Source organism: Cyanistes caeruleus, chromosome 9 (genome assembly GCF_971803275.1).
Source record: "Cyanistes caeruleus chromosome 9, bCyaCae1.hap1.1, whole genome shotgun sequence".
Classification (NCBI taxonomy): Eukaryota; Metazoa; Chordata; class Aves; order Passeriformes; family Paridae; genus Cyanistes; species Cyanistes caeruleus.
The window spans coordinates 4385593-4412640 of record NC_141709.1 but is presented as its reverse complement, the minus strand read 5'-3'; the positions used below and the strand labels follow the sequence as shown (position 1 = coordinate 4412640).

Here is a 27048-nt window from a genome sequence, read left to right as displayed (position 1 = left end):
TGGCTACTTTCTAGGCAATACTGGGCAACAGGAGATAAAAATTAGGAAAGATAGAAAAGATACCCAAACAATTTTTATTCAATGGTTAACACTACTATGGTTGCACTAGCTGAGGATATCAGTTTGGATTCCTCTGGTATCAGGAGTGATTTTACTGTCTGAACTCCATCAGATACTCTAAAAGAGTCCTCTAACAACTGTGAAAAAGCCCCTTATCTGCACACAAGCTCCTTATTTCTAGCAGAAAAAAAGGTACTGCCATTAAATACTACCTGAAGAATTCCACAGGGCCTAAGTGACTTGTCTACTATTTACTTCTGAAGCTCATCTTCTGGAAGAGAACTGTCCTAAAGCCTTGTGGGATATAAATTCTTCCCTAACAACATGTTTGTGGGCAATGCACAAAGTAATTATATTGAAAAAGGAAAGCTGTGCTGTCCATCCTAGATAACTCTTACTGCCAGCAGTATCCAATATATGATTTTTGCTGTGACTGACAATTAGGGAAAACCCCCACAATTTAATTTAAATTCTTAAAACTGTTTTTATGGTAAAGTCCTGCTGAAATTAGACTGCCTTTGAACAGAAGTGTTTAACTTCAAGATTTCTCTTTGAACTCCCAATCCAAACATACATTAAAGTTTAATTTGAAAATTTTGTACTTGAGAGTACAGATCTTGCACTCTTGAGGACAAGAAATCACATTTGAGGACAAAAAAGATTATTCTCACACAAATAAGGCTGTCATACAGAATGACTAGAAAGTCTAGGTTGTTTGTTTTGTGAGCTCACCAGCAGCTCACTATGCTATTAATTTTGCCTTTGAAATAGGAAGTACTGAGACACATAATGTCAGTGGAGAACAAATACACTGTAGCACATCGGAGTCCTGAACAGAAAACCCCCACCTACATTACCCCTGCCACCAGAGATGCACAGAACTACAACTCTCTTTTCAAGCAAAAACCTCCAAACACCAGAGTAGCAGGAACAAGCAGCATTTTCCCCACAGACTAGTACATGGAATTTTCCAATTACAATTACTTACACAGCTGTATGCAAACATATATGTGCACCAGCTGAAAAATCCAGGTGCTTTTTTCTTTACATCAAATTAGATCCAACAGCACTTTGACCTGTTAATTTACCAGTTCTGTCCTGGTGTGAGCTGGGGATGGTCCACCATCACCAGAGAGCACCCAAGGCACTGCTGGAATGTGCCAAACAGTCCATCTGCCCAATTGTATAACTTTTTTGGAACTGTGAGCTGGGTATGAGTGTCACTTCCCCAGCACAGTTGAATCCCTCCAAGGTGCAAGACTATGGCAGTGCTGTTTGGAATTCAGGAGGCCCCATGGATCAGGCAGTTTGGAGGCTGCCTGCCAAACAGCTCCCTTCTATATGCAGCTTTTACCCTCCACATGAATTTGTAAGGGTTTGTAAAAGGCCCTGATGAGGACAAACAATGCAACTGTGCCTGGAAATTATTATTTTTTTTTTTTTAAAGTTAACCTTGATCTGCAGCCATTTAAGCCAATGCAAAAGGTCAGGGATTTACCTCCCTTCCCCAGTGCCACCCACATGGGAGATAAAGAGGAAACTCTATCCCCTCTTCTGGAAGAGTCAGCTTTAAGAAAAAAGTCAGATGTCTAAATACATTACACCAGGTCTCTCTCACACAACTGGGCACAATCATTCCTACAGCTGCAGTTGCTCATACAACCAGTTAAAAGCATTTTCAAGGCTCCAGTTGACCAGCACTCTGGAGATGGATGAAGGTGCACCTCAACCCTGCCCAACCTCCACATCCACTCCCCCCCCATGCAGACATTTATGTATTACCTTACCTGAGAACTGCCACTGAAGCCTGGAGGCTGGCTATACTCGGTGGAGTCAATAATACTACTGCAAAAATAAAAGAAATTGTCTGCTTAAATCACTGCACAGCCATCCTTTATCATTTTTAACCTCTTTGCTATTCCCTCCTTGACACTCTGCAGCATACTTGCCTTTGAAATCCATTTTACAGATAGGGAACACAAGGTTTTATTTTGTTTGGGAGTTTAGGAGATTTTTTTTAAATACAGGCTTTTCCTAGAGCAGAGTGCTGTCACACACAATTATGTGTAGTGCAGTCAAATAATTTCTAATTAAATTGCAAAATCATATCTTCTGTATGAAATACGCAGCAGAAGACATTCTGAAAATAACATGCTACCACTGGTTTTCAAATCCTTAAAAAATGAAAGAGAAAATAGAGGACCTTAATGCTCTGGCATTTGAATCAACACTGGAAAGGGAAAAGCTAGATAAATCAGTGCAAGACACACACTAGTTTAAACAGACCATTAAGAAAATACAGAAATGACCTAAAAAAAATTAAAATACTGATAGCAAGGATTACTATTATTAGAAAATACTACACCATATTATAGTATCTATAATGACACAACATACCTTTTAAATCACTGTTTTCAAAACACAGCAGACATGCAAACTCAAGGGAATTTAGCTCTCGAAACTGCAAAAAGATCTCCTGATCCAAGCAGAAAACTGCTGGTTCAGTGCTCTTGGACGTACAGGCAAAAAATTCCCACAGTAAAACACCAGAGCCAGATTAAAGCACATTTATCACTCAAATTTCATATACTTCCATGACAGGCAAAGATTAGCATACAAGAGCACAATTTTATTCATTATGCAGAACACATTATGAAAATCACCATGACTTGTTTCTAAAAAAATATTTTTAACCACTTTACTTCTGCTATGTCATTTGACTTGAACAGAGAAGAAACTAGCTGGCATCATTTTCTCAGTATTCTCAGTCTTTCTTATGAGATAACCTTAGGTTTTAAGCATTGCCTGAGAAAGCTGAAGATTTCTTTAAAAAGCTTATAGAACACTGCTGTAGGTCTTGGTTTTGTCCAAGATAATTGTACCAATTCCTGCTTATGTAACAGCCAACAGAATTTATGTGTAAACTTGAGACTTTTGGCCATAAACAAATTGGTTTGGTTGAAATGCCAGGCAGGGCACCTGTAAGTTTGCAAGAATGAATCAATGGTACCAGTGCTTAAATATTTCCATGAAAGTTTTCAAGCTCCCTTAGAAGTGGAGGGAAGTGGAAACAGAAGATGAGACATAACTACTGATGAGTCTTAAAAAATTAACTTGGAAAATGAGATTGATTTGACTTCTGTTCCAGGCAAGACAAAAGCTGCAAACAAAGAAAATCTGAGGGATAAAAATAATTTGCAGAAGCTATTGTAAGGCAGAAAACAGCAGAGCCATTTCAGGCATAGCTGGGGACAATGAACTTTAAATTAGAATGCGGCTGCATAAAATAATGAAACATGGACAGCAGATCCTGCCAGAACTGCAGGAATAACACATTCAGCTAGAAAGCAATGAAGAAGTACTCCACTCTGAGACAGGTACAGTGGCAATTAACAGCAAAACACACAGACTGTCACACAGAGTGTCTGGTCTCGTTTTGCTGCAGGTTGTCTGGTGATGTAAAGTGTTCAAGAGTGTAGACGTCATCTCCCTACCCAGACTACAAATTCAAAGATTTTCTGTGTGGTGCCTATAGCTGAGTTAACTTATATATGCTTGATTATTTTTCCTTTTAATAAACAAGAAGCAAGTACTCAGAAAATTACAGAAGTGCCCTCCAAGTTCTTTTAAAAAAGATGTAACATTAGGTTCAGTTTAAAAATTCAGCTACACTGATATGACATTTAAAAACCCCGAACAACAACAACAACAAACAAGGCAACCCACAGACTATAAATCCCATTACAGGGATGGAGGGGATGGGAGGAGGTAATTAGAACAAATGGAGGGGAAGGAAGATGAGGATTTCAATAACTGAACCAGAGTTACCAAGCAACTCATTTCTAGATCAGAATTTTCCCTCAGATTCCTATTAGGCATAGTTTGTTATTGCCATTAGTCCCAGATAGCATCACAGAGAAGTTGCTTATTCCTATCTCCTATTTGCACCATTTACTGGGAGCAAGAATAACACACATGCCCGTTCAGAAAAGCCATACACAGAACTATTTGTTCTCTTCCCTTATTCTTCCCCTCTTGTTCTCTATTAGTATAGGAACCAAGCAATAGGCAACACTGTAAACAAGCACTGTGCTATTACCCAATTTAATGTTTCATCACAGCCTGCGTAGGCACTAGAGAAAACACGTGTTTCTTGCAGCCAAGGATGTACTGAACATCATAGCTGTGCTTGGTTTTTTTGCTAAAGAGCTTCTGAAGGAAGCTGGGGGGAGGCAAAGTAATTTCACATTTTGAAGATATTAAGAATGGGGAGGAAAAAGCTATAAACAATGAAAAGAAACAGAAAATTAATGAAGCAAACCTGTGATTTAGATTTAGAGCAGATGAATAAGGGCAAGTCACCAGAGACCAGATAAAACTGAATTCCAAAGAACTCTATTTTCTTGAACTTTAAATTCAAAGGCTAAAGAAGTTTTCTTCCTCTCAGCACTAGTCTGTGATAACCTTGTACTCTTTATAAGGCACATTACCAAAGTGCTATACAATTACATTTCATTAGCAGTGTGTTAAGTATGTTAAGTTATATTTCAATTTAAATACACCATTTTAATTCACTGATAAGCTAAAGAGTCTCTGCAAGTTCAATATAATTTTAACATGGAAGTGAATCCATCCCAACCTATATTTGTATTTCACTCTTAGTGGTTCATGGCATTTCTAAAATGCACTCTGGAGATTAAATATTTCAGTTAAGAGAAATGAAAAAAATCAGCACATTTCATATCAGCTGTTCTGAAGCAATCTTGCCAAGGAGGAATATTGTTGAGATATTCTTCAAAACTTACACTTAATGTTGGAAATAAAATTAGTTTCAAGTGGTAGACCTTCCTAGAATCTCATTTATGGTAATTCACAGCAAATCAATTGAATTATATAAAACTATATAAAAATAGGGAGTGGGTAGAAGTTACAGGAGTAACTACTGGCAACAACTCATGCATGTTCAGACACTTCCTTCACATACTGATTTATCTTCTACCACTCAAGGCTATTTCTTAATGCAGGAACATCATGAAAAAGATAAGGGATCTTCTAAAGCAGAGAGAAAAAGGCAAACCCACATTCCCTAAAAAACACCTAAATATCCTATTATATCACACCCCTGGCATGTTGTACCAGGAGGAAAACCCCAAAGCTCAAGACCCAGGCAAGATGGACCCAGACAGGCAGGTAAAGAAAGAGCCCATGGTCTCTGCACCCATCATGGCTCCAACCCACTGCCACCTCCCAGCAGACCCCAGGTGAAGCACATCAATCCAAAGATCATTACAAATTTTTTTTTATACTATCTTACATCTTCAAATGCAAGAACTGAGATTGATTGACCCCTAGGACATGAAATAAATAGGCGTAAAGGATTATTAGGAAATTTTTAGTAGACTGAAACCAGTCTAGTTCTCACTGCAGACTGTTCCCCCCTCAACTCTTTTACTCAAACTCCTGGGCTTTAAATTTTATTCCAGCCTTCAACAGATAAAAAAGTTCTTTGGGGGCTTGTTTGTTAGCTTAGCTCAAGTAATAGAGATACATTTCTACCAATAAGTACAATCTCCTGTTAAAAGAGAAAGGCTTCTAGGCCTGAAGGCATCTAACATCTAACAAACTGAGCCTGATCATTGCTCAATTTTACCCCAAGCATCAGTACCATAGAGCAAAACCAATCAATTTAATAGCCAATAACCAGAAAAGTAGTAGAACCTGACAAGAATCTCATCAGTTTCACAAAACTGCTTCTTGGCAAAACAGCAATACCCCATATCAAGAAACAAATCTGCACCCAAAAAGAAGTGCAGAAGCAGTGAAGAGCTGAATTAGAAATGTGTTCCCATTCATTGTGACCATATTCCTGTCCTTTCCCTCAGGGCAGACAGAGCTTCACAGAAATATGAGAGATATTGGTCTCTGTGTCCAGAAGTAGCTTCTCAGTAGGAAATTCCAGCAAATGTTGCTGGGTTCCTCACCACAGCACTGTGTTTAAGTCTCTCTCAGGGAAGAAATCTGATCATTTTTTACTTCTGGGCTATTAGGTTTAGAGCAGCTAACTGCAAAAATATCTACCAGTACAATTTTATAACACAGAAAATGACAGTTTAGAGAGCTCTGCTTCTAAGAGGGAGAGATGATCACTTAATAACATAACTTGGCCCTGTTGAAATTAAAGCAAAAGACCCATCTGTAAAGTAAGGCACTTCAAACTCTGGCACTTACAACTTGGATACAAGAAGCATGTGCAATATTGTCATCAAGAAACCAGACTATGCAATATTTCAGACAAAAATACACATGAAATTATGTTATTAGAAAGGTATTTCATTAAATCAAAACAGACAGCAGATAAACAGAATCAATAGGCTATACATTTTACATTTTGATCTGAGCCCATACCTTTAGCTATCCATGCTGACTGGGGAAGCCAGAGCACTTCAATATCATACAAAATTAAGACCCTTCATATGCCAAGCAGAACTGCATAATGCTCAGAAAAGGTAGCACATAAATAACAGCAAAATTTTATTTCATAGCAAAGGCTTATGACTCAAGTTTACTAATTCACATGACATTTAAAGCCATCGGTTTTCCATGGCATCTGATTCAGAGCAGATTTTTCATCCAAACACAGGCTCAGATGGCTTTTTCTTCACTTCTTTGTTCACAAAAAGTTTATACCAATTAGAAACACAATAGGAAAATAATGTACAGCACTCAGAACCTGTTTTTTCTCGTGTTTTGGGTACTGCCTGGAAAGCACTAGCAAGTAGAGTGTAACATGTACAGCTTGAAAGGCAAGTTGAGTTGCAAGCTCCATACCTGTGTGAAGGTGAGGGAGCTTCAAACTGTGGCACTGTGCTGTCCTCACTGACCGGGGAGTACAGGCCACTCATCTCCTGAAACAGAAAGCCACGTTACATCAGAGCTGACAGAACATGTATGCCTAATACATGTGTTCACAGAATACTGATGTTTTTCCATGCAGATAACCAACTCTTATCTCTTTACTAGACCTGACAAAACACTAATTTTCTTCAATTTTTTTTCAGTTATCATTCAAACTGGGTTTCAAAAATCCTATAGCTGTGGTGCTCTGTGCTTCAAGAGTGGAAGTTTTGGAGCTTATACTCTTAAAAACTCAACAGATTTGGTTATCATCCAATTACCTCTAACCCAGCATCTCCCTTAAACATGGCAGAACAAGCAAGCTGTAACTGCATTTTTGAGATACATACAAACTTATCTGACAGCCCTCACAACTGGAAAGTAAAGCTGGATATGGGTCATGGCAACAGTCACAAGACAACAGGGCAAAGGTGGTGCCACAGAAATGAAAGAGGATCTGTCAGTCCTCTGTGGGACAACTGCACAAGAGAAACTTTGCACATGGACTTGCTTTGTCCCTTCCAAACTAAGTCACTGCTGTGCACCCAGTATGAGACTGTCTTTCATCTGTTTGGGAAATGGAAGCTATGCAGGATGCATCAGCTCATTAGTTGAGGGGCAAAGCGTTCTTAGGACAATTATTACTTGAGCTTTCAAATTCCCACTAGGTGCCTATTAGTTGGTAGGTAGAAAGAAAGATATTTGTGACAAGAGAGATCCCAGGCTTTAGAGGTCAGAGCCAAGGTCACCATCATACCCCAGGAGTACACCCCAGCTGCAGCCCACTGAAATGCCTGATGAAAGAGCAGAGAAACAGGTAGCTGGATGCTCTTTGAGAGATCCCACAGATTATGGGAAGATCTCAATACTTATTTTACCAGTTTGAAGAAAACATGCTAAGGTGTATTTATTTCACAAAAGCTGAGAAACATTTAGGAAAAGAGGTCTGAAAAAAATTCCTAATGGCTCTCAGATAAATGGAAATTCTTGCAGTTGTCAGTCATACTTATATTTTGCTAATTCATCAGCACACATATTAACTGTACGAAGAAATCTAAAAGGTTTTTTGGGAGGTAGTTGGGAACACAGGCTCACTGCTCAAGCAAGAAGTGAGAAGCAGACCAGCAAATTGATTCCCAAGAAGCTTTAAGGGAATTATATTTTGAGAGGTGTCCTGAAACAACAGCTTCCTACTGCAAGATTATACACTAGAATGATTAGAGGAAAGGACCAAGAGGAACCTAAAGACCCAGTGAAGACAGAAAGATTGCACTGGCCAGGTCCCAAATTTTTGGAGAATAATTCTTAGCAAAAATGTCAAGAGATTCCCGTCATTAAGGAATTAAGAGAACTATGCCAGGAGGTAGCAGAAATCAGATCTGACATGCAGCAGAAGCTGGTTTTGGTCCTGCCCAGTCTCTGTGTAACAACCCTCTTCTGAGTCCCCAACACCTCTCCATTTTAAGACTTGCACATTGCTAAGGTTTAAACAGGCTGTGCAAACAGCCAGCAACACAGAAAAATCTTAAGTCCTGATCAATATACCAGCTGCTGATTTCTAGCAAGTACTCTGAAATACTTACTACCAACATAAAGAAATTATTATATAAGAGCTACCAAACTGCAGCCTGCACACATCAGCTAAATGAACAAATTAAAGAAAGAGCATCATCTGTTCATTTTCCCATTACTGACTTAAATGCCATAAATTTAACTCAGCAGCCTCACAGCAAGGCAGACAGCTTGATGAAAATGAAAAATTGCCAGAGTCAGAATAATGTCTGGGTACCTCACCTCTACTCGTTTAATATCTTCTTCCAGAACACTTAGCTCCTTCTGGATCTGCTCCAATTGCTGTGGATAAGAGAATGGGAGAAGTCTAAATCAATCTGCACTGCACCACCACCAAGATAAATTACAATCTTTCCAGACAGGAACCTGAACTATCTTTGCTGGTGTGCTACACAATTCAGAAGTCACCAGGCAAGAAGTTCAAATGCACAGATTAATGTAAGTGTGCACACACACCACATTCAAGACAAAGCTGTTATTTTGAAACAATGCAAAACAAGAGCAGGAGGTATTCTGATGTCAGTCACAGAGACATACATTATTCAAAATAATACCATTATGTTCCTCTAATATGTCTCAGGCAAGGTATAACTAGTTTGCAAGCACTGAGTACAGAACCACAAAGTGGTTTGGGTTAGATAGGACCTTAAAGATTATTTCATTCCACCCCCTGCCATGGGCAGGTGCTGTAATGCATTTAGAAAAATGGTATAACCCAAGATGTACCCCTGAAATACAGAATGTTAGCTTCCCCCCTTATCTCTTCCTCCCCAGTTTTCCTTATTTGCTGTGTGAATGCAACCCTTCCCCTGCCTTCAAAAAGGAGCACACTGAGAACATATATAAAATAAAGCAGGCAGGGACACCTTCTATTAGATCAGGCTGCTCCAAGCCCTGCCAACCCTGGCCATGAACACTCCCAGGGATGGGCAGCCACAGGTTCTCTGGGCAACCTGTGGCCAGAGCCTCACCACCTTCACAGGGAACAATTTCTTCCTAATATCTAAACCCACACTCTTTCACTTTCAAACCATTCCTACTTGTTCTGTCACAATTAGAAGAAAACACAATGAAGGACAATGATCATTTCACCCTTCAACTAAATACAAAATGTTTTACTAAAAGGTATCAAGATAATTCTCATCCTAGCTGCTAATTTGTCACTTGCCAATTTAAACGCTGTCATTAAGTTTTTGGCTTGGAAAAAACCTGTTATGACCAGAGCAAGATCTACTCCTGGTACTGAGCAAGCACCTGGTATAAAGGTATCACTTCTCCCAAAGGTGTGATACTTACCTTGGATTACACCATAAACTCCAGTCAATTTGAGGGCTACACCTGAAAGGGCCAGAAGGAGACACCCCCTCTCACCAGCCAACATTTCCTTTCCCCTTCTTTGTGCCACATGCAATACCTTCCAGGTTTTTAGTCAGTCAGCAAGCTGGCTTCACTCACCTCAAGCAACTGAAGCCACAGACTTGACAACTGTTTACACCTAAGCAATGACATCATCTCCTCACCTGCTTATTCAGCAGCTGTGTCCCACCCAAACACCCACAGAGCCTAAACCCAGCCTTGCAAGGCCCAAACACACACACACACACTCCTCTAGGTGAGGGCTCCTGATGAAACTCGGCTCCAGTCCAAGTCTGGTTCACTGACATACATAAATGTAATACATACATGGAGACCTGGAAGTCCACATGACTCTCCTCAGCTCCCAGTAAAAATTTACAGACAAGCAGCAATGTGGCCTGTGACCAGAAGCATTTGCTGAGTTAAGTCCACTGAAAGCTTAAGCATAACACATTCTGCAAGGACAAAACAAAGTTTTATACTTTCAGCTTTACAACAGAATATGAAATTGTCCAAATCCAAAGTTACTAGTTTGGCAAGACATGATTCTTAGTATGACATATTCCAATGAGTATTGGGCAAGCTACTCCCAAAGACTTATTTACTCAAGTGCTTAAGTTTGATCCTTTAAGTGTTGGAAGGTTTTGCTTAAACAAAAAGCACAATTTAAACTTCTCTGTAGTAAAGCATTCCAAATATCTGTGTCCTCTGTATTAAATAAACCAGCATTTTAATTTTCCTTTTAAACACTAACAACAGCTTTTGTCTCTGAAAACAGAAGAAAGGACTACTAGGTCCATACCTGTTTCTAGCATGGCTGCTTCTTTGAATGAGATGACAATATAAATGTATCCTAATCTCTGCACTCTGAAGGTTTCAGTTTACATTTGAGGCCCAGACAGCAGAAGTTTAATGGTTTAGAACTAGACGGCCACAGATAATTTACAAATCACTACACCATAACAGATAATTCCATTTTCACTTCTGAAACCTACAGCCAGAATAGCAGGTGGTGCTCCAGCTCCAAGATTAGTGGTAAAGTTAAGTGACACTTGCACAGCACAGGTCCTGCCTGAACTCAGCTCTAGCAAGTACCATAAGTCCCCCACATTCATAAATCCCATTTAAAAAGAAGTTACAAAACCACTTACAAGTTCCAAAATTACAGTGAGGAAATCAGCTATTCTACAATGTACTGGCTCACATCCAAACTGGATGTCTGAAAAATAATTGATAGTTGTTGCCATCACATAAACAGGATACTTTTTAAAGGCACAAGAGCAGAGATCTTTTATTGGCCAGCTTTCATTAACTATTGCACACAGCCAAGAGCATGAGATGTGGAATTTTATTTACCAATTCTTCCTTCTAGTTACAACCTACCACAAACTTACCCAACAGTGGCAACTCTAGAAAGCAGGGAAGATTGTTTCATGCTTGTTTTAGGAGGGAGTCTTCGTGTGCTATCAGCATAAACTGAATTAATGTCCACACTGAAACCTTTGGGTTTTTGGTATGTTAGTTTGAGTGTTTTAATCAATCAAAAACCTTAAATCAATCAACATTCATTCCAATTAAACTTTGAAAAATGAGAATACTGATTTATAATTGCCAGCCTTTGAGGGACATTTAAGGAAGCCTAAATGAATTATAGTTCTTTCAGTATATTCAGATTTAAGGGCCCTTAATTTAATTTTCACTGTTGGGCACAGAAAGCAAGCCAAGTCCTGTCCCAGTGATGGGCAGAATCATGCCTGTCAGACTTTAGATTGACTCAGCAAAAGCACTTCCAATGAACACTGAAATGTATGCTTAGAGAGAACCACATACTATAAATTCTCTTTTCAGACACAGACACTTTCCCAGAAATTAAAAGGCCAATAAGGACAAGGAGGAGGTCCTTAATTAGCTGGTTAAACCTCAATTTTAAATTTAGTGAATGAACTACAGTAAGCAGATGTACAACATTCTGGTCTCATTTTTCACATATGGGCACATAAACAAAAGAAAAGCTACGATTTCAAAAGGTTCTTATAATCCTGGAAAGGGGATTTCAGATGTTGAAGTTAAGTCACGGTCATTTTGTTTTTGGTTGGCCATCTACTGACAAACCTATCTGGATACAGCACTAAGGTTTCATCCTGGAGCTTCCTGTTTTTCCTGGAGCAAGGGCCCCTTGGGAAGCAGCAGCTTCCTGCTGTGTGTTTGCACAGCATGGACAACAAGCAGTCCTGACTGGGTCTCCTGGTGCCAGTTCTAAGTGCTTGCAAAAAACTAAAAGCTCACCAGTGGCACAGATTCAGCCTAGAAAAATGCACAAGGGAAGGAGCCATAGACCCTTGCCCAACTGTCTTTCCAATTCTAGAAAAAGCACAAGCAAAGAACAAGAGTTATTTTCTACAGAAATACTGCAAAATCAGCCAGCACTATTCAAACAAGCAGTTTTAACAGAGCATTTGGATTCACACTTTTTGGAAGCTCACAGGCCATGTTTTGTTCAGTAACACACCTTCCAGGCTCTGATCCAGACTCCCTGTGCAGTCATCACAGTATACACCATAGATCCAGACAAAAAGATGAGCCTATTACCAGAGAGAACATCATTTTCCCAGACACACAAAGCCATTACACCAACCAAGACAAAGCAAAAGTTATCATCTGCCCATCCGAGGAGGATAAACCAGGTAGTCATTGTAAATAAACCCTTAATTCTGTCCTGCAGCTTCACCCATCCAACATCAGCATCTTCCTACTTCCTGTTCTTCCACCAAGTACTGCTTTAACAAACCACAGTGTAAACTTCACTATCAACAGCTGAAACTTTTCTAAAGGTAGCCAGTGAAATTAATTTCTATCTGTAGAATTCAATACCTCAATGACAACGCACAATAAGATCAGTTTCTCTCTCTGGAAGTCTTCTCTGTCTCTGGGTTTTCTTTTGATTATTACTTTGGATGCAAAGCCCTCGACAACATACAGGGCAACTATGGCATGAAGGTCATCTTCACACCTCAGAGAAATTTTAGTCTTAAAAATTAATTGCAAATATCACTTATTTTGACCAAATACCTCTGTGTTACAATGTCTCTACACAACTAGAAGTAGGTGCAAGGCTTTTGTTGGTATGAAGACAAGAACATCTGAGCCTCCACATGTTTCATTAGTGAAATATGGCATTCAAGCCTCTTAAACATGTGGAGTCCATCTACAGCACATTTATCTGCCGAGAATATTTTTTCTCTCTGATCAATACTTACTCCAAATGATAAATGTTTCCTCATAACTGGGAAGAGCTAACAGAAAGGCTTGAGAACATCCAGGTTGTTTAACACACAGGATTCCCAAAGGTAGGAGAAGGAAGATGCCAGGCTGGTAAAGGCTGTTTCTTACCTTGAATATTCCTCTCCCTCATTTAAATCCTACAGTATGGAGGAAATATGCTCTGGAAGCTTAGTGATAGGGTCAGACAGAAAAGCCTCATGATGTAAGGACATCTGGTGAAGGGAACAAAGCTGCCTAAACAATTAGACTAATTGCCTTTGAGTCTAATACATCAGTAGTAGGTGCTACTTAGCCTTTTTCTTTGCAAGTCCTCTCCAGTGCAGCAAGGAGAGACACCTGTCATACACTGCTATCACTGCGATAATTTTTAGTTTGCTGCTCACACGTTCACTGTATCCTTGGGCTTCTTATCACTGTTTCTGGAACATCTCTCATTCAGTAACTTCGAAATGCAAATAGATTTAAAACACCAGGTAAGTGCATTGGATAGGGACCAGATTACTTTAGCTATAAATTCTCCTCAGCAGTTCTGAAATGTAACCAAGACCACATGACAACAGAAGAGCATGACTGATTTCTGGTTGTCACCTCCTCTTGCTTACTCATTAGTTCATCCATGTGTGTACATGCAGAACATAAGGCTTGACAGGTGAAGTGATTAACACAAGGTAATGGATATCCCTGGAGAATTCATGCTTGTAATTCCCAGCAATAGCTCCTCTTATTTTTAGTATTTAAGATTTGACGGTGCAAAGAACAATGATGATTCTGAAATGCTGAGTAGGCATTCAGTGCCACAAGTCTGAGACACCTCAGGATTACTTTTCTGTCCCATGATGATTACCAGCAAAAAAAACAGCCTTATGCATTAGCAGACATCAAAGAGGCCTTGTTTGTTAGACACGAGAGACTTCACATTATTAGAAAGAAGAAGCCCACAGAACATAAAAATGAAGTGACATACGCCAAGGGAAACATGAATGCACCCAGAGAATAGCACCTGTGTAGAACTTGATTTGTGATACTAATCACCAAGCTCAGTATTCTCCTTCAGTAAGCAATGGTGCTGCTTGACAGAAATAGCATCAGGTAGCTGAGCTAATATTATTTCAGAATAAATTATCTATATGATGTATATGGTGGTGTCTAACTGTTTGGAGACATTCAAATCGTGACCAGACATGGTTAGCAAGGCCTCTTCTTTAAAGTACTGAATGTACAAGTGGGGAGAATTAACTGATAAAATCAGCTCTCTCACAAAGTGTTCAAGATGAAAGAACACGTGAACATTTAAAAACTAACAAAGTTAAATTTGTGAAAGCATTTATACAACACATGTATGAAAGCAAGAATTTTAAAAAGCCACAGTCTACATTTGATTTCTCTGGAAAACAGTAATAAACACCCACCAGCACCAAGACATAATATTTCATTATTAACATTAACCTTCCAGACTTTTAGGGTCCTTAATTTCAACAGAAGAGGAAACTGGATTTAAAAAAAAAATTAAAAAAATAAAAAATGCAGAGTGTGCACTCAATTAACTGTGCACACACAAGGCACTCAGCCATGCTAAATTTGCCTTAGAGGTATCCAACTGTTGTGAATGACCAATACATTCCTCCCCTCCAAAACTATCTGTTGTGTGTGAAGAAGTATTTTTAAGCTTTAGCCATTTGTTTTCAGTCTTTTCTAAAGTAAGACATTTCTTTTTGCTATTACTATTGCCAAGGATTTAGGATTTTTTGCCATATTGCTCTAGGTCAAAAAGAAAACAAAATACATAAACTTCAAAAGAAAAAGGGCTTGCAAACACCTTTGTGCAAAAAACATGCAGTAAATTCCAGCTTGACAGGACCAACATTTAAAAAAAATGTTTTGAAAAAAACCAGATCAAAACAGGATTTCTAATAGAAACTGCTGCAGGTGCTCAACCTTACATTTATCTTCTAGAGAAATTATGAAAAGGTGACAAAGAAGCATTTGTCAAACGACTTGACTGCACCAATATTCTGAAGTACAAGTCTAAAAGATAGTTTTCTTCTAGCTATAAACTCACTCCAGTACGCTCAGAAGCCACAATTTCATTAATGCAAGAGAAAAAAATACATAACTTATGAATGAAGTTGGCAAGGCGGGTTACAAGTGGTTACAATCATCTGCACTGAAGATGTGAAATACTATACAGGGACATCAACTCTGTGGCAATATCTTTATTCACTTACAAAAGTACCTTAGTCCCTATGTAAGAACTTGCCATATGTAGTAAATGAAAACTGCTAATAAAATCTTGCAATAAATAGTATTCAAAGAGGCATTTTAGGAAGCAAAGTTATCAGAGTTCCTTTAAACATTTAAGTCAAAAATTAGAAATAAGAACTCAGGACCACACATTAAAAAAAAATTTTATTAAGAACTTATCTTTACAGCTATGACATACTGAGTGAAATTGCATTTACTCTGCAGGTATCTTTACTAAAATCAAGTCTGAATTAAGAAAGGAAAAAAGGTCATGCTCCTCCCCATAATAAGGCTGCTAGTATGACTCACAATGACATGCAATAGATGATTGTTCCAGGGTCCACACATGTTCCTTGAGCTCAATTCGTAAACAGCCACCTCTCACAGCATCAAAATAAACTACAGTGAACTGTTGAAGCTCTGACCTTTACTGCATTATTAATGTGGTCACTTAACCCCCCACAACCTCTCACCTTCCAAGCCAGCATCTCAGGCTGTCAGCAGTCTGGATACATCACCACTGTCATAAACCAAACAGTAATTCCTCTATTACCCCACAAAACTCCCTCCATAAAGAGTGTTTGCCACAAGCTCCACCAGCTACAGGGAGGACCTTGTCACTTACCAAAAAGGAAGCATCAACTGGTGTAATTTGCTCTATGTGTAAACTGATGCCCAAGACAAATTTTGATATGTAAAACTATCCTGACTGGTCTGTATTTTGCAGGCATCTACCCACTGATTTTTATCTTTCTTACCCTTATCAAGCGAAAGCAAAAACTGCTAGAAGTCTGACAAGTCCTCATTTCCCTCAAAATAAATGGCAAGGCCAGACACTAAGCAATAGGGCAAGGACAGAACTGACAGGCCTACACAGAAGTCTTTGCAGATGTGACAGTCTGCATTTCACACTGGAATATAAAGGGGGCTACAAAATAAAACAGAGGAAGTCTTGGCAACAGAGGGAGTAAGTACATAAGCAGGGATGTGGAGGATCTGAAAACTATACATCCCAATTGCCTTCAGGATGTTCCAAAGCCTGTTTTCAGAGGATCTGCAGCCAAAATTAAGTTTCTTGAGCCTTAAAAGGAGATGTTATCCTTTAAAAAAGCCAAAGAGATAGAGATAAGATGGGAAAGGATTCCCGGGTACTGAAACTCATAGAATCAAGGCTGAAAGAGACCTTTACCACCTGAAAGAGTCCAACCACCACCTCAGCATCACCATACTAACCCCTAAACCATATCCCCAGTCCATATCCAGATGCCACTTAGACATTTCCAGACACTGTGACTCCACCAGCTCCCTGGGCAATTTATTTCAATACCTGACCACTCAGTGAAAAAGATTTTTTCTAGTATCTAATCTGAACCTCCCCTGGTGCAACTTGAGGCCATTTCCACCCATCTTTTCACCTGAGATATGGCAGAAGAACCTGACTCCCCCCACCCCTTCCCACTACAACCTCCTGTCAGGTAACTAGAGAGCAATGAGGTCTCCACTGAGCCTTCTTTTCTCCAAACTGAACAACCCCAGCTCCCTGAGCTGCTCCTTGTAAGATGTTTTCCAGACCCTTCATCAGCTTTCTTGCCCTTCTTTGGAATTTCCACAACCATTGTTGGCTTTGGCCATGCCTATCTGTTGGTGGACAGACTCCAGACTTGCTTTGGTATGACTCCATAACCAGACCCTCAATCCTTCCTGGACAAGGCTTCTTATACCCATCACATTTACATGGTTTCTAGTTTGACCTTGTAGATACACTGTTGGGTCTTCTGTTCTTCACATCACTTCTCGGAAACCATGGACCACAAGAGAGATCATCCTTCTACTGCGGGATCATTTTTCTAGGTTTTTGGGCTATTTGTGGTATTAGTATTTATGCACTGCATGACCTTATAAAGGAAGAGCCTCAAACCATGAAAGACTGTGTATGTGCTTATAGAACTCTCTCATATTCCTTGAGACACTAATTTTAGGACAAATAAGGAAAAAGCACAGAATATTAATTCTTTTACGTCACCACATTAGTCATGGCATTTGATAAACTAAAGAGAAAAACTTGGTAGTGAAAATAATTTCACTCCTTCCCAATCTTTGATTTTCTTCTGTGTTGGGAAAAGAAATCTTGTTTCAAGAACTTGATGTACATGTACACCAAGGAGCATCTATATTCCCACATGCTTCACCAGCGTGAGACAACAAGGCAAATGATTAAAAATTGAAGCTGTCACACATAAAGAGATTAATTTTCCTTCAAACCCATGTGTCCTCTGTCTCAGATTTCCCCCAACACGCCTTGAGTTATTCTTTGCAGAAATAATGCCAGGCTAACATGTCACTTCAACAAAAATGCACTGGGAGAAAGCAGCAGACACCACCACCTCACCCACTGAAACACAAAGCAAGTTACCTCTCGTTTGTTTCTCCTGGCAACTTTAAGAAATTCCATAAGGATCTGTAGCTGGGCAGCATGGGATTCCTGTAACACAGTAAATAAAGAAGTGTAACTCTTCCATATACATTAAGAAAAACAAATATTTGTTTTACACAGAAATACACAGAAACTACCCTCATTTAGAGGTTAGCAAGAGAAAAATAGCTTAACGAAGTTTTAAAAATGGTAGTTTTACTTTATCTCACAGGTCTTAAGGTTTTGTTTGGTTCACAAATTTTTTTGTGAAGGCAACAGCCCTTGTAACAGTTCTTACTAATAAGCTGAAATGTTTCTTTTTTCTTTGGCTACTGCACCTGGAATGATTTTGGAATTCAGGTTCCTCACAGACTCACCTTCTACCCTGGAGGATCATTAACATCCACCTCATGATCAACATACTAAAGGATAAAGTATTCATATAAAAAAAAAACTTCCCCAAAATTTACATTTATGCTTATGCAGAAGTTACTCCTGAAGATTTCTCCAGAGTGAAAGACTATTCAACTGATGAAACTAAACCATCCCTTTCTAGTATTTTTCACAGCAGGTTATTTACCTCAGCCATCAACATGGTATTTTCACCCAAACTAGGCAAGAACTTGACAGGGCAAGATAAAAAGAACCACAAGAGGAAAGAAAACTAAGACCTATATTCCAGCATTAATATAGCCATAATCATATCCCAGCATTCCAAGACTTATTTTCACAACCTATTGAAATATTTATTATTAAAGGATTGTAAACATACACTCAAAAAGGATGAAGACATAGGAGCACACAAAATCCATGAAAAGCAAGGGGACAGCAACAATAATGACACTTAATGCAAAAATACTACTTTTCTGAGATTATTTTCTTATTCCCCACGATCTGACAATAATAAAAGTGAAGCAAGTAAAGCTAGACAAGAAAAACTCAAATTATTCTTTGAATGTGAGGTGTGGTTTCACTTTTTAGGTTTAGCATCCTTAGAAGATATTCATACTATGAAATATTCATACATTCAGTCATATGCCTTCTTTGCTTCAGATTTGTCACAAATTATACAAAAAGGCTTACAGAGAAAAAAGTTCTATTGTCTTTTTCCCCATCCATAACTTCACTGAACCACAATGAACACAAGTGCCCATGCAATAAGGCAACATAACAGTTCTGCTAATAGTCAAGCATATTTTGGGGTTACTTACTTTCCATCAGAACCACAAGTTGTAAATATTGATTCTGTAAGAGTGAATAAGTTAAGATATTCCCAATACAACTTTTCCTCACCTATTTTAAAGCACTGTTAAAATCCTGTTAAAACTCTCCTACTCAAAATTCACTGGGTCAAATTCTGTAATAATCCAGTCTAGTTTATAAGGTCTGGTGCTCATAACTTGAATACAATCACTTGAAATGAAAAGCAGAGTAGCCAAATACATGGAGAACTAACCCAAACCAACTATATTCCAGTTAAATCATAGGAACAGCTTGCTTCAATATTGGATAAATCTTCAAATCAGCTACATAAACAAGACATCTGAACTTTTCTTTCAAGCATTAAACACTGAAAAAAACCTTCAAGGAAAGGTGGTAATTCAGATTCTATGGGTTCCAGCAGAAACTAAAATGTGTGATCCTTTTCACACGCTCATTGTGTTTATTATTTAATCTCTATTCTGGACTTCTTCATGCTTATTACTCAAAGATCTGACATTTACTTGTGCAACAGACAATTAGCAAACTTCTTCACGTGCTTTTCTGTGTTCTCCGAGTCATTTTCTCTTATCCTTTTCTGTTTTCCCTGCCTGTTTATACAACCCTGCCAGCAACAGCATTATAAGCATGTTATGGGCATCACAGCTGAAATGTTACTTCACTACAAAGGTCAGCAAAACAGTCATCTTTTAAACACCAAAACACAAGAGAAAATACTGAGCATTTAATTCACCTATAGAATCTTGCTTCCAGGAAAAGGTATCAAAAGAAAAAGCTTCTAAATACACAATGTTCATTTAAATAAGAGAAACTTCTTACTGCTTCCAACTGCTTCTTCTTTTGCACCAGCAGCTCCAGCATCAGGTTGACATTGGCTAAGTCAAGATTGTCTTGGTCAGTTCCCAACAAATCTTGAATTATCTGCCACCTGTGGCCATTCTAAAAAGAGAATAAGAGATGAAGAGATGGTGAGTCCAAGCCATCCAGGGCTATATAAGCTATCCAACAACAGATATTAAAAGCAACATGGCAATATTTCATCCCTTTCTAAAACTGCAAAACAGTTTTCATGTATCCAGATTCCAAATTCTGCCATGTGTACAGGATATGGCTCCTCTGACCTACTGCAGAACTTCTTATCATATTTGGAATAGATCTGTGCTTCATGAAAGCATATTTGCTGCTGCTGTTGGGAAAAGATTATTTCATAGCAACAATTTTATCTGATTTGTGCCCCAGTTTCTGAGAACATGTTTCTTTAGGGAGAAAATAAAAAACTCCACATTTATCCAAGCTTAGTTGCATTACATCTGAAATACTGTTATGCATCAATACCTTTTAATTTGTTAAGCCCAAGTAATAGGTAAAACCCTCATGCTAAACTCAAATCAAAGAAGGTAGTATCAGCTTATTTTTTCTACTGTCACCTCTCACATTACTCCTCCTAAGTGCAAGGGAAATGTGAAAGCTGGGAGGACTCCTCAGAGGACCAAAATACTATTACACAGCCCATTCTTTCCTTGAAGGCTCTTTTCTCTTCTTCTCCATTAAAAAAAAAAGAAAAAAAAAAGAAAAAGAAAGAAAGAAAAAGAAAAAAAAAAAGTATCTTTAAGCACAGGAAAACCTGAATAATAGGTTAATGCCTGCACAGCCTTATATCAAAAAGCCTCAGGAACCCACAGGAACAGCTGAGAGGCCTAAAGAACATCTAAAAAACAAAGCTGAATTAAAAAATCCTGTCCTAAAAAAGCTGTGACACTAAATCAAGTTATTTAAATTGGCAAGCACTAGGAATGCCATCCAGGCTAAATCACATATTTTCTCAGAAGCTGTAGCCTTTTTGTATTAACTAGATTAAGAAAAATAAATATGTAACATCCATAAAGAACGCACAACTTTTTATACAGTGCTCAACAGAACCTATGAAACTACTCACACCACAAACTCAATTTCAATCTGGAGTAACTGGGGAAAAAAACCCATAATTTTTAAGCAAGTGAACAGGATTTGAGACATTTTAACAGATTAATGCACTAGTTAATTGTACTACTGCTCAACTACTCAAATGTTCAAACATGCCTTAACAAGATTTCTTAATGAGACCATGACTATTGTATTTGCTGCAATGTGTCTTGGATGACTTCCCTTACTACCACAAAAGTAATACAAGACACATTAAAGAAGGGGTACAGGAGCAATGTTACTCTTTTAATGGATGTCTAATTTTTATTTGCTGCCAAAAGGTAGACAACACTGTTTTGGGCATGAAGTTATGGTATACTGTTCACTTATTGATAGTTATCAAGAACAGGTGCATCTACAAGCATAGCTTTTAAAGACTAGAACAAATTTCCAAGAAGCTATTGTGCATGCCTTCAGGTCAGCTGTGTGCAGTTCAAGTAATATCTAGTTTATGCATATTTTATATTAAATATGGAATATGCATATTTTATAATGAATATAAAAACTTACTGTGAGTAAACCACTGAATCTTTAAAAGAATGCTCTTTGAAATTCAAACACTGACAGCACCGGCTTCTGCAACACAGCCCCTAAATTCATACCACTTTAATATAAGTTTTTAAAAACAGGAGCTCTGTGATTTTTAATATTATTTTGCAATCTTATTTATGAATTACAAAAGACAAGGATGTCAGACACAGTAAGACAAATATGCAAGTTTTTTGGCTCATGTCATATATTCTTTTTGATCTTTACATATAAGAGCATCCACAGGTGCTGTGAAGAGGTTCTGATGAACTGAGGATGCAGATCCTGCTCTGATTCTGTGACATGAAGCAAGTCTAGACAATAACACAGGCAGTTTTATGTGGCATTTGAACCAGAACACCACACTCCAAACGTATCTTTCTCCCTCTTGTGGTTGGTATTAGCATTCCTCCAGTTTCCTGATAGAACACACATGTGATCAGACAAGCCCATGGCACTTCTAATCATTCACTGCTCTTGTTGTAGCTATAATTTCCAACACTGAATGAAAATTATTATCTCTAAACAAGTGTACTTCCATGGGCAGTTCCCCAGGTTATATGCAATACATCAAAGGGCGCTTGCCTATGCTAACACAGCTTCTCTACAGATACTGCTGGTGGGAAGAAAAGGAGTTAACAGGGTAGAAGGGATCTACTGCCACTGGTGTTCATATTATTCCCCTTTAAAGCCAGTTAAAGCATCAGCTCAACAGTTCAATCACTTGTCAGTTAAGACACATAATTACAACTGCTGCACAGAATCGTTAAATAAATATAAAGTAAAAAAGTTGGAACATACGGTGCTACTCACTGAATGGTCCAGTTTGAGTCTTTTCTCCTCAGATCTTTGCTTCTGTTTGAGAATTAATTCATTAACTAAAAAACATAAATAAGATGTCAAAGAGATTGATTTAAAATTCACCAAACCAGTGTGAAAGATTCTATCTCAATATTTTCACTTTAGTTATTCCTTTCACAGTAAGATGTTTATCAGTAATTAAAATAGTAGACGATGTCTCCACTTTTTTTCCTTATCAATTTATTACTTGGTGGTTTTTTGTAACATATATAAAGACTCCTTAAAAATCATCAATAAAAAAAAAAGCCAACACATTCTCCAAATTGATTCAGTTCCTTTTTCTAAACACCCATGCCTCCTTGAGAAAGTTTTTCAACTCCAAGGCAAAAGTATATCACAGAAGAGTATGAGGGAGATAAATCAGGTAAGATTCTATTACAGGCCAAGAAAATAAGCACAGCTGATTAGAACAACTTTTCCTTGAATTATTATGTGCCTTTGTAAAGATGCCTTTCTGCTTTAATTTAGTAGTTACATGATAGTAGTAGTAGTTACATGATACTTTATCTATATATGTATATATATGTATCTATATATGTATATATAGTATACATATACAATACTGTATCTATAGTGTTAGACACAGGGTATGTGTCTAACACACTCTTTGGCCCAACATGTACTCCAAGATCTGCCTCAGCACCATCTCCAGCACAACATGATTAGGTCTAAATCAAGATACCCATTTAATAATAAATGTCTGAAAAGCCACGGTAGCCAAGAATGCTTCAGAAATGGGTATCTCGGCACATGAAATCAAGATTTGCTTTAATTAGGTTTTTCACACTGCAATGTGATTCCTTTAATCTTTTCTCCACAAAACTAAGTTTTAAACTGTATTTCCACCTAGCAATGTTTTCTCCCTCTTTAAGAAGCAATCAGGATTGCATATAGGTATATGTACGAATATTTTCTCTGTATCCAATTTGCACCTATACCCATCATATGGGCCTCACTACAGCAGCCAAAATAGCAGTTTCTAATACAGCCTCCACCCTTTCAGTGTCCAAGCTTTGTAAACAGGGCATGTTCTTTATCATTAGACAGACAAGAGTGTAAGAAAACAAAAATAAAGAGATTCACATCTCTAGCCAGAAGAAAAACAGTTTTGCTTTTCATAGTATGGAAAAAGCAGCAAGTTAATCTCACTACTGTCACTCAGCACGTAGAACTGCTGGAGGCAGTGCAGTATTAACAATTTATACTACTAACCTTTTTAATATAAAAATGACAACCAAGGGGCTGATATTTGGATTTTGTTTTCAACATCCAGAAGACTGTAATTTACAGGACAAATTTACAAGTGCCTGCCTTCCTTAACAACTAAGATGTTTCTCATGCAAGCAAGCCTAAAGCTCACCTAAGAAGTTGGGATAAAGATGATCTATGTTGTCCACAACATAGTTGCATTTGGGACATCTGTTATTGTCCTCCAGGCTCTGGTGAATACATTTATAGCTGTTCAAAAACAAAAAACAAAACAAGTGAGCTCTCATGAAGGAACAAAGCATAAGCACAAGGTAAATAATAACAGCCTTAGACAAGGTGCTGATGCTGTGTGTGTGTTGCCAGCTAACAGCTGTGCTGCCAACAACCTACAGTGGAGTCAAAATGTTCCAGTGTTTGAACTCAGAGTGTGCTACAGCAGAAAGCAAAGGTTTCTGGCAAGGATTACAAAATGTAGTCAAGTACTTGACTCTTATTTCCCTGAGGATTACTGCAATGTGGGTACTCCAGCCACAATACCATCTCAAATTCATGCTCCCCACCACTTCCACAGGCAGAGGAAGCAAACAGATTCAATTACTCAAACGCAGCTCTTCCAGATTAGCCAAATACTTTGCAAATCAACATTAAAAGCATTTTAGGTAACTGAGCAGAGGAAACACCTTCCCCAACTTCTCATATTTCTCCCCATGGATGCTTTTCTCACTATCAGTGACTTCAGAGGTGCTCACTCTTGAATGGACAGAGGAACGAGAAGATGCACTTCAGCATCAGGTTTAAGCATCTCATTAAGAACCTGCTGGATGTCAGCTCTTGATAAGAGACATCAGGTGGTAACATTGCTCCACTCCTCCTAAATAAAGGTATTTCAATGTTTCTCATCTTGGACCTCTAAAAAGTTACAGGTCACAGGGATCAAGTGTTACCACAGAGGGCACAGAATCGGCTGTTATCTTACCTGCTGCAAGTTGAAACTCTTCTGAAAGTTACCTGAATCTGCTGCTAGAGAAAGTGCTTTATACTACTATAAGGTTACTTCTTAGAAGGCTTAGTTCTAATTAGCAGACACTGTAAGAGTATAACATAGAGAGGACACTGTAGGACATCATGGTTCAACATTTATACCAATCCCTAGAGGGGAAGAGAAACAGCAATTGGTTCCAGAAATTCCCCTAGAGGGTTCTTGCACTCCTTCATGAAACATTTGCTCCTCATAACAGCCAGAGATAACACACTGAAAAGTAAGTGAAGCCAGGCCAATTCAATACAACAGGAAAGCCTGAAGCATATCCTCTCTTACAAGGTTTAAAATAATTGCAATATACAATGTACAAGCCACTTCAAACTCTGCACAGTCTTGCATAAAGGCAAGGAGGAGCTGCCAGCATTGCTCCCAACACCTCTACAGAGGTGATGCCAATTGAGGTAAATTAACAAAATGTTCTGACTCTGGAAAGTGGGTGTTGGCAGCAGTTTATGAATATTTTATTTCTTTACAGAGGAAATATGTTGGCACAGCACTATATGCTTAAGACACTCGGATTTGTTTTTTAATCTAACAGGTACCCATCTTCTAAAAATTTATTTAAACCTCTTTCTTCAGTGTAGGGACAGAAGACAGAAAAGAAACAATGAGAAGAATGAAAGGGAATCACAGCAACACCTGCCTGCACATGCTGTAAGAGATGGACATTTAATGCAATACAAGAAACCAAATATTACCAGAAGCTGTGTCCACATTTCGTCATGTAGGCTTCTTCAATCATATCAAAACAGATGGGGCTGAAAACAAAGCAAAACAAAAATCAGAAAGATGTCTTTATGTTACAATATGAAGAAAAGCATTAATTCAAAGCAACCACCCAATTACTGCTTAGGTAATAATCACCTATATGTAAAATGAAAGGACATATTAGTGCAAAAACAACCAAGCAGTTTAAAGATCAAAAGGGCAATCTACAGTTCTTTGAACTCTGAATGATACTGCAGTTTGCTACAATTAGGAACCAGTAAGTGTTCACTCAAGCTTTTAACACCTACAAACAACCCAAACAAATCTTCAACAAGCAAGGCTTCAGAAGAACCTTCATCTCTGTAAAACCCTGATTTTTTTTTTTTACATGAATAGACAATGATAGACAATAAATGATACAATAACTAGTTTCTCTTTTTTTTTTCAGACAATAGCTATCTATAACTTTCAAAAGTGGCACAAAGAGAGCAGATCAGAAATAGTAATGATGTCATGAGAACAAGAACTAATAAGTGGGTGGAGAAGGTGCAAACAAGGGGGTGTGCCTGCAGAGCAATGCCAGGGTTCAGGCTGCAGGAGAGCAGGATGAAACCAACAGGCAGCAGGCAGACACAAAGCCAAAGATGAGAAAGGTAGAATAACTAGTTAGTGACCAGAGCACAGCCAGCTCTCTGTGAGGAATCGCCAAGAACCAAGCAGGGACCTGAAGAGAAGGATATGCAAGCAAGCACATCCACAGGAACCTGAGCACAAGAGATTGGAATCCAGTGAGACAGGTAGTGGAAAAAGTCTGGCTCATCAAGTGTCTGTGACATGTTTGAAAGGAAAATGAAACACAAATGAAAGAAGAGGAGTGATGCATCCATCATACTTCCAGTGACTCCTATAGCTGCTCTCCCTGATAACCGGTGAGATTTGCTGTCGTGTACATACTCATTTCCAGGTCTTGGCCAGCTATCCAGCAAGATGCCACCAGCAGCAACATCACAATTCTGCACATAACACACGGATCAGCTGTGTCACAAGATTCACCTTGTTTTCAATGCCTTACAGAGATCCAAACGCTCTCCTCTCACTCCCTCAAGTCCACACCAATCTCAGTTCTGAGAGGCTTTCACCAGCACTTGTTTTCTTCAGAAACAGCCTCCTCCCACCTCCTGCCAACAAGACAGTTCTCACCGATAGAGCTGTTAATAAACTGTTAACAACTTCTGCAAAAGCAGGAGTATTTTTTGCATCCAAAACCCAAAATCAGGATCAGACTGCAAAAAGCAATGCTTGTCTAAGCAGGGAAGGAGAGCACTCCACAGAAGGCATTCCCCCATTCTGTAATCTATTCTAGAGTATACTAACGTTTGTTATCCCATTAGAAAACAAATCTTAAAAACAGGAGGGAGGAGGAAACACCTCTTAAATACTTTTATACCTTAAGCACATAGAGGAGAAGCTGTGGCTCCTGCTCTAAATCACCATACTGGAAAACACAGCTGTCATGAAGGGTTTGTCCAGCCTAACATACAAGCCAGGTTGTCTTAAATATTCCACCAAATCGCCTGTATAAACACAACATAAAGCCAAACAAATCAAACCAGAATGCTACTCTCTCCACCGAGCCATCTCAAAAGAGGCCTCAAAAATAATTAATCCACACCTGTCCCTCTTCCACCCTGACAGACCT

General features: G+C 38.6%; 1 protein-coding gene across 13 annotated transcripts in view; it reads right to left on the bottom strand.

The window, feature by feature from the left end:
* The window catches only part of COP1 (COP1 E3 ubiquitin ligase), a 147428-nt gene that overhangs the window by 99261 nt on the left and 21119 nt on the right, over window positions 1–27048 (bottom strand). For 6 of the 13 annotated variants that reach the window (XR_015273961.1, XR_015273963.1, XM_023931698.2 and 3 more), the window contains 8 exons: window positions 25340–25399; window positions 23751–23848; window positions 22331–22407; window positions 19859–19978; window positions 17819–17887; window positions 8749–8808; window positions 6889–6965; window positions 1848–1905 (listed from right to left, as the gene is read on the bottom strand). Coding sequence is in view for 10 of the 13 variants with exons in the window: in XM_023931698.2 (XP_023787466.1) it covers window positions 1848–1905; window positions 6889–6965; window positions 8749–8808; window positions 17819–17887; window positions 19859–19978; window positions 22331–22407; window positions 23751–23848; window positions 25340–25399 (619 nt within the window). In the remaining 3 variants the exon portion in view is untranslated. Of the gene's footprint in view, window positions 1–1847; window positions 1906–6888; window positions 6966–8748; window positions 8809–17818; window positions 17888–19858; window positions 19979–22330; window positions 22408–23750; window positions 23849–25339; window positions 25400–26303; window positions 26415–27048 lie in introns of those variants that run through there. The other 7 variants (XR_015273962.1, XM_023931699.2, XM_086842589.1 and 4 more) reach the window with 3 other exon arrangements.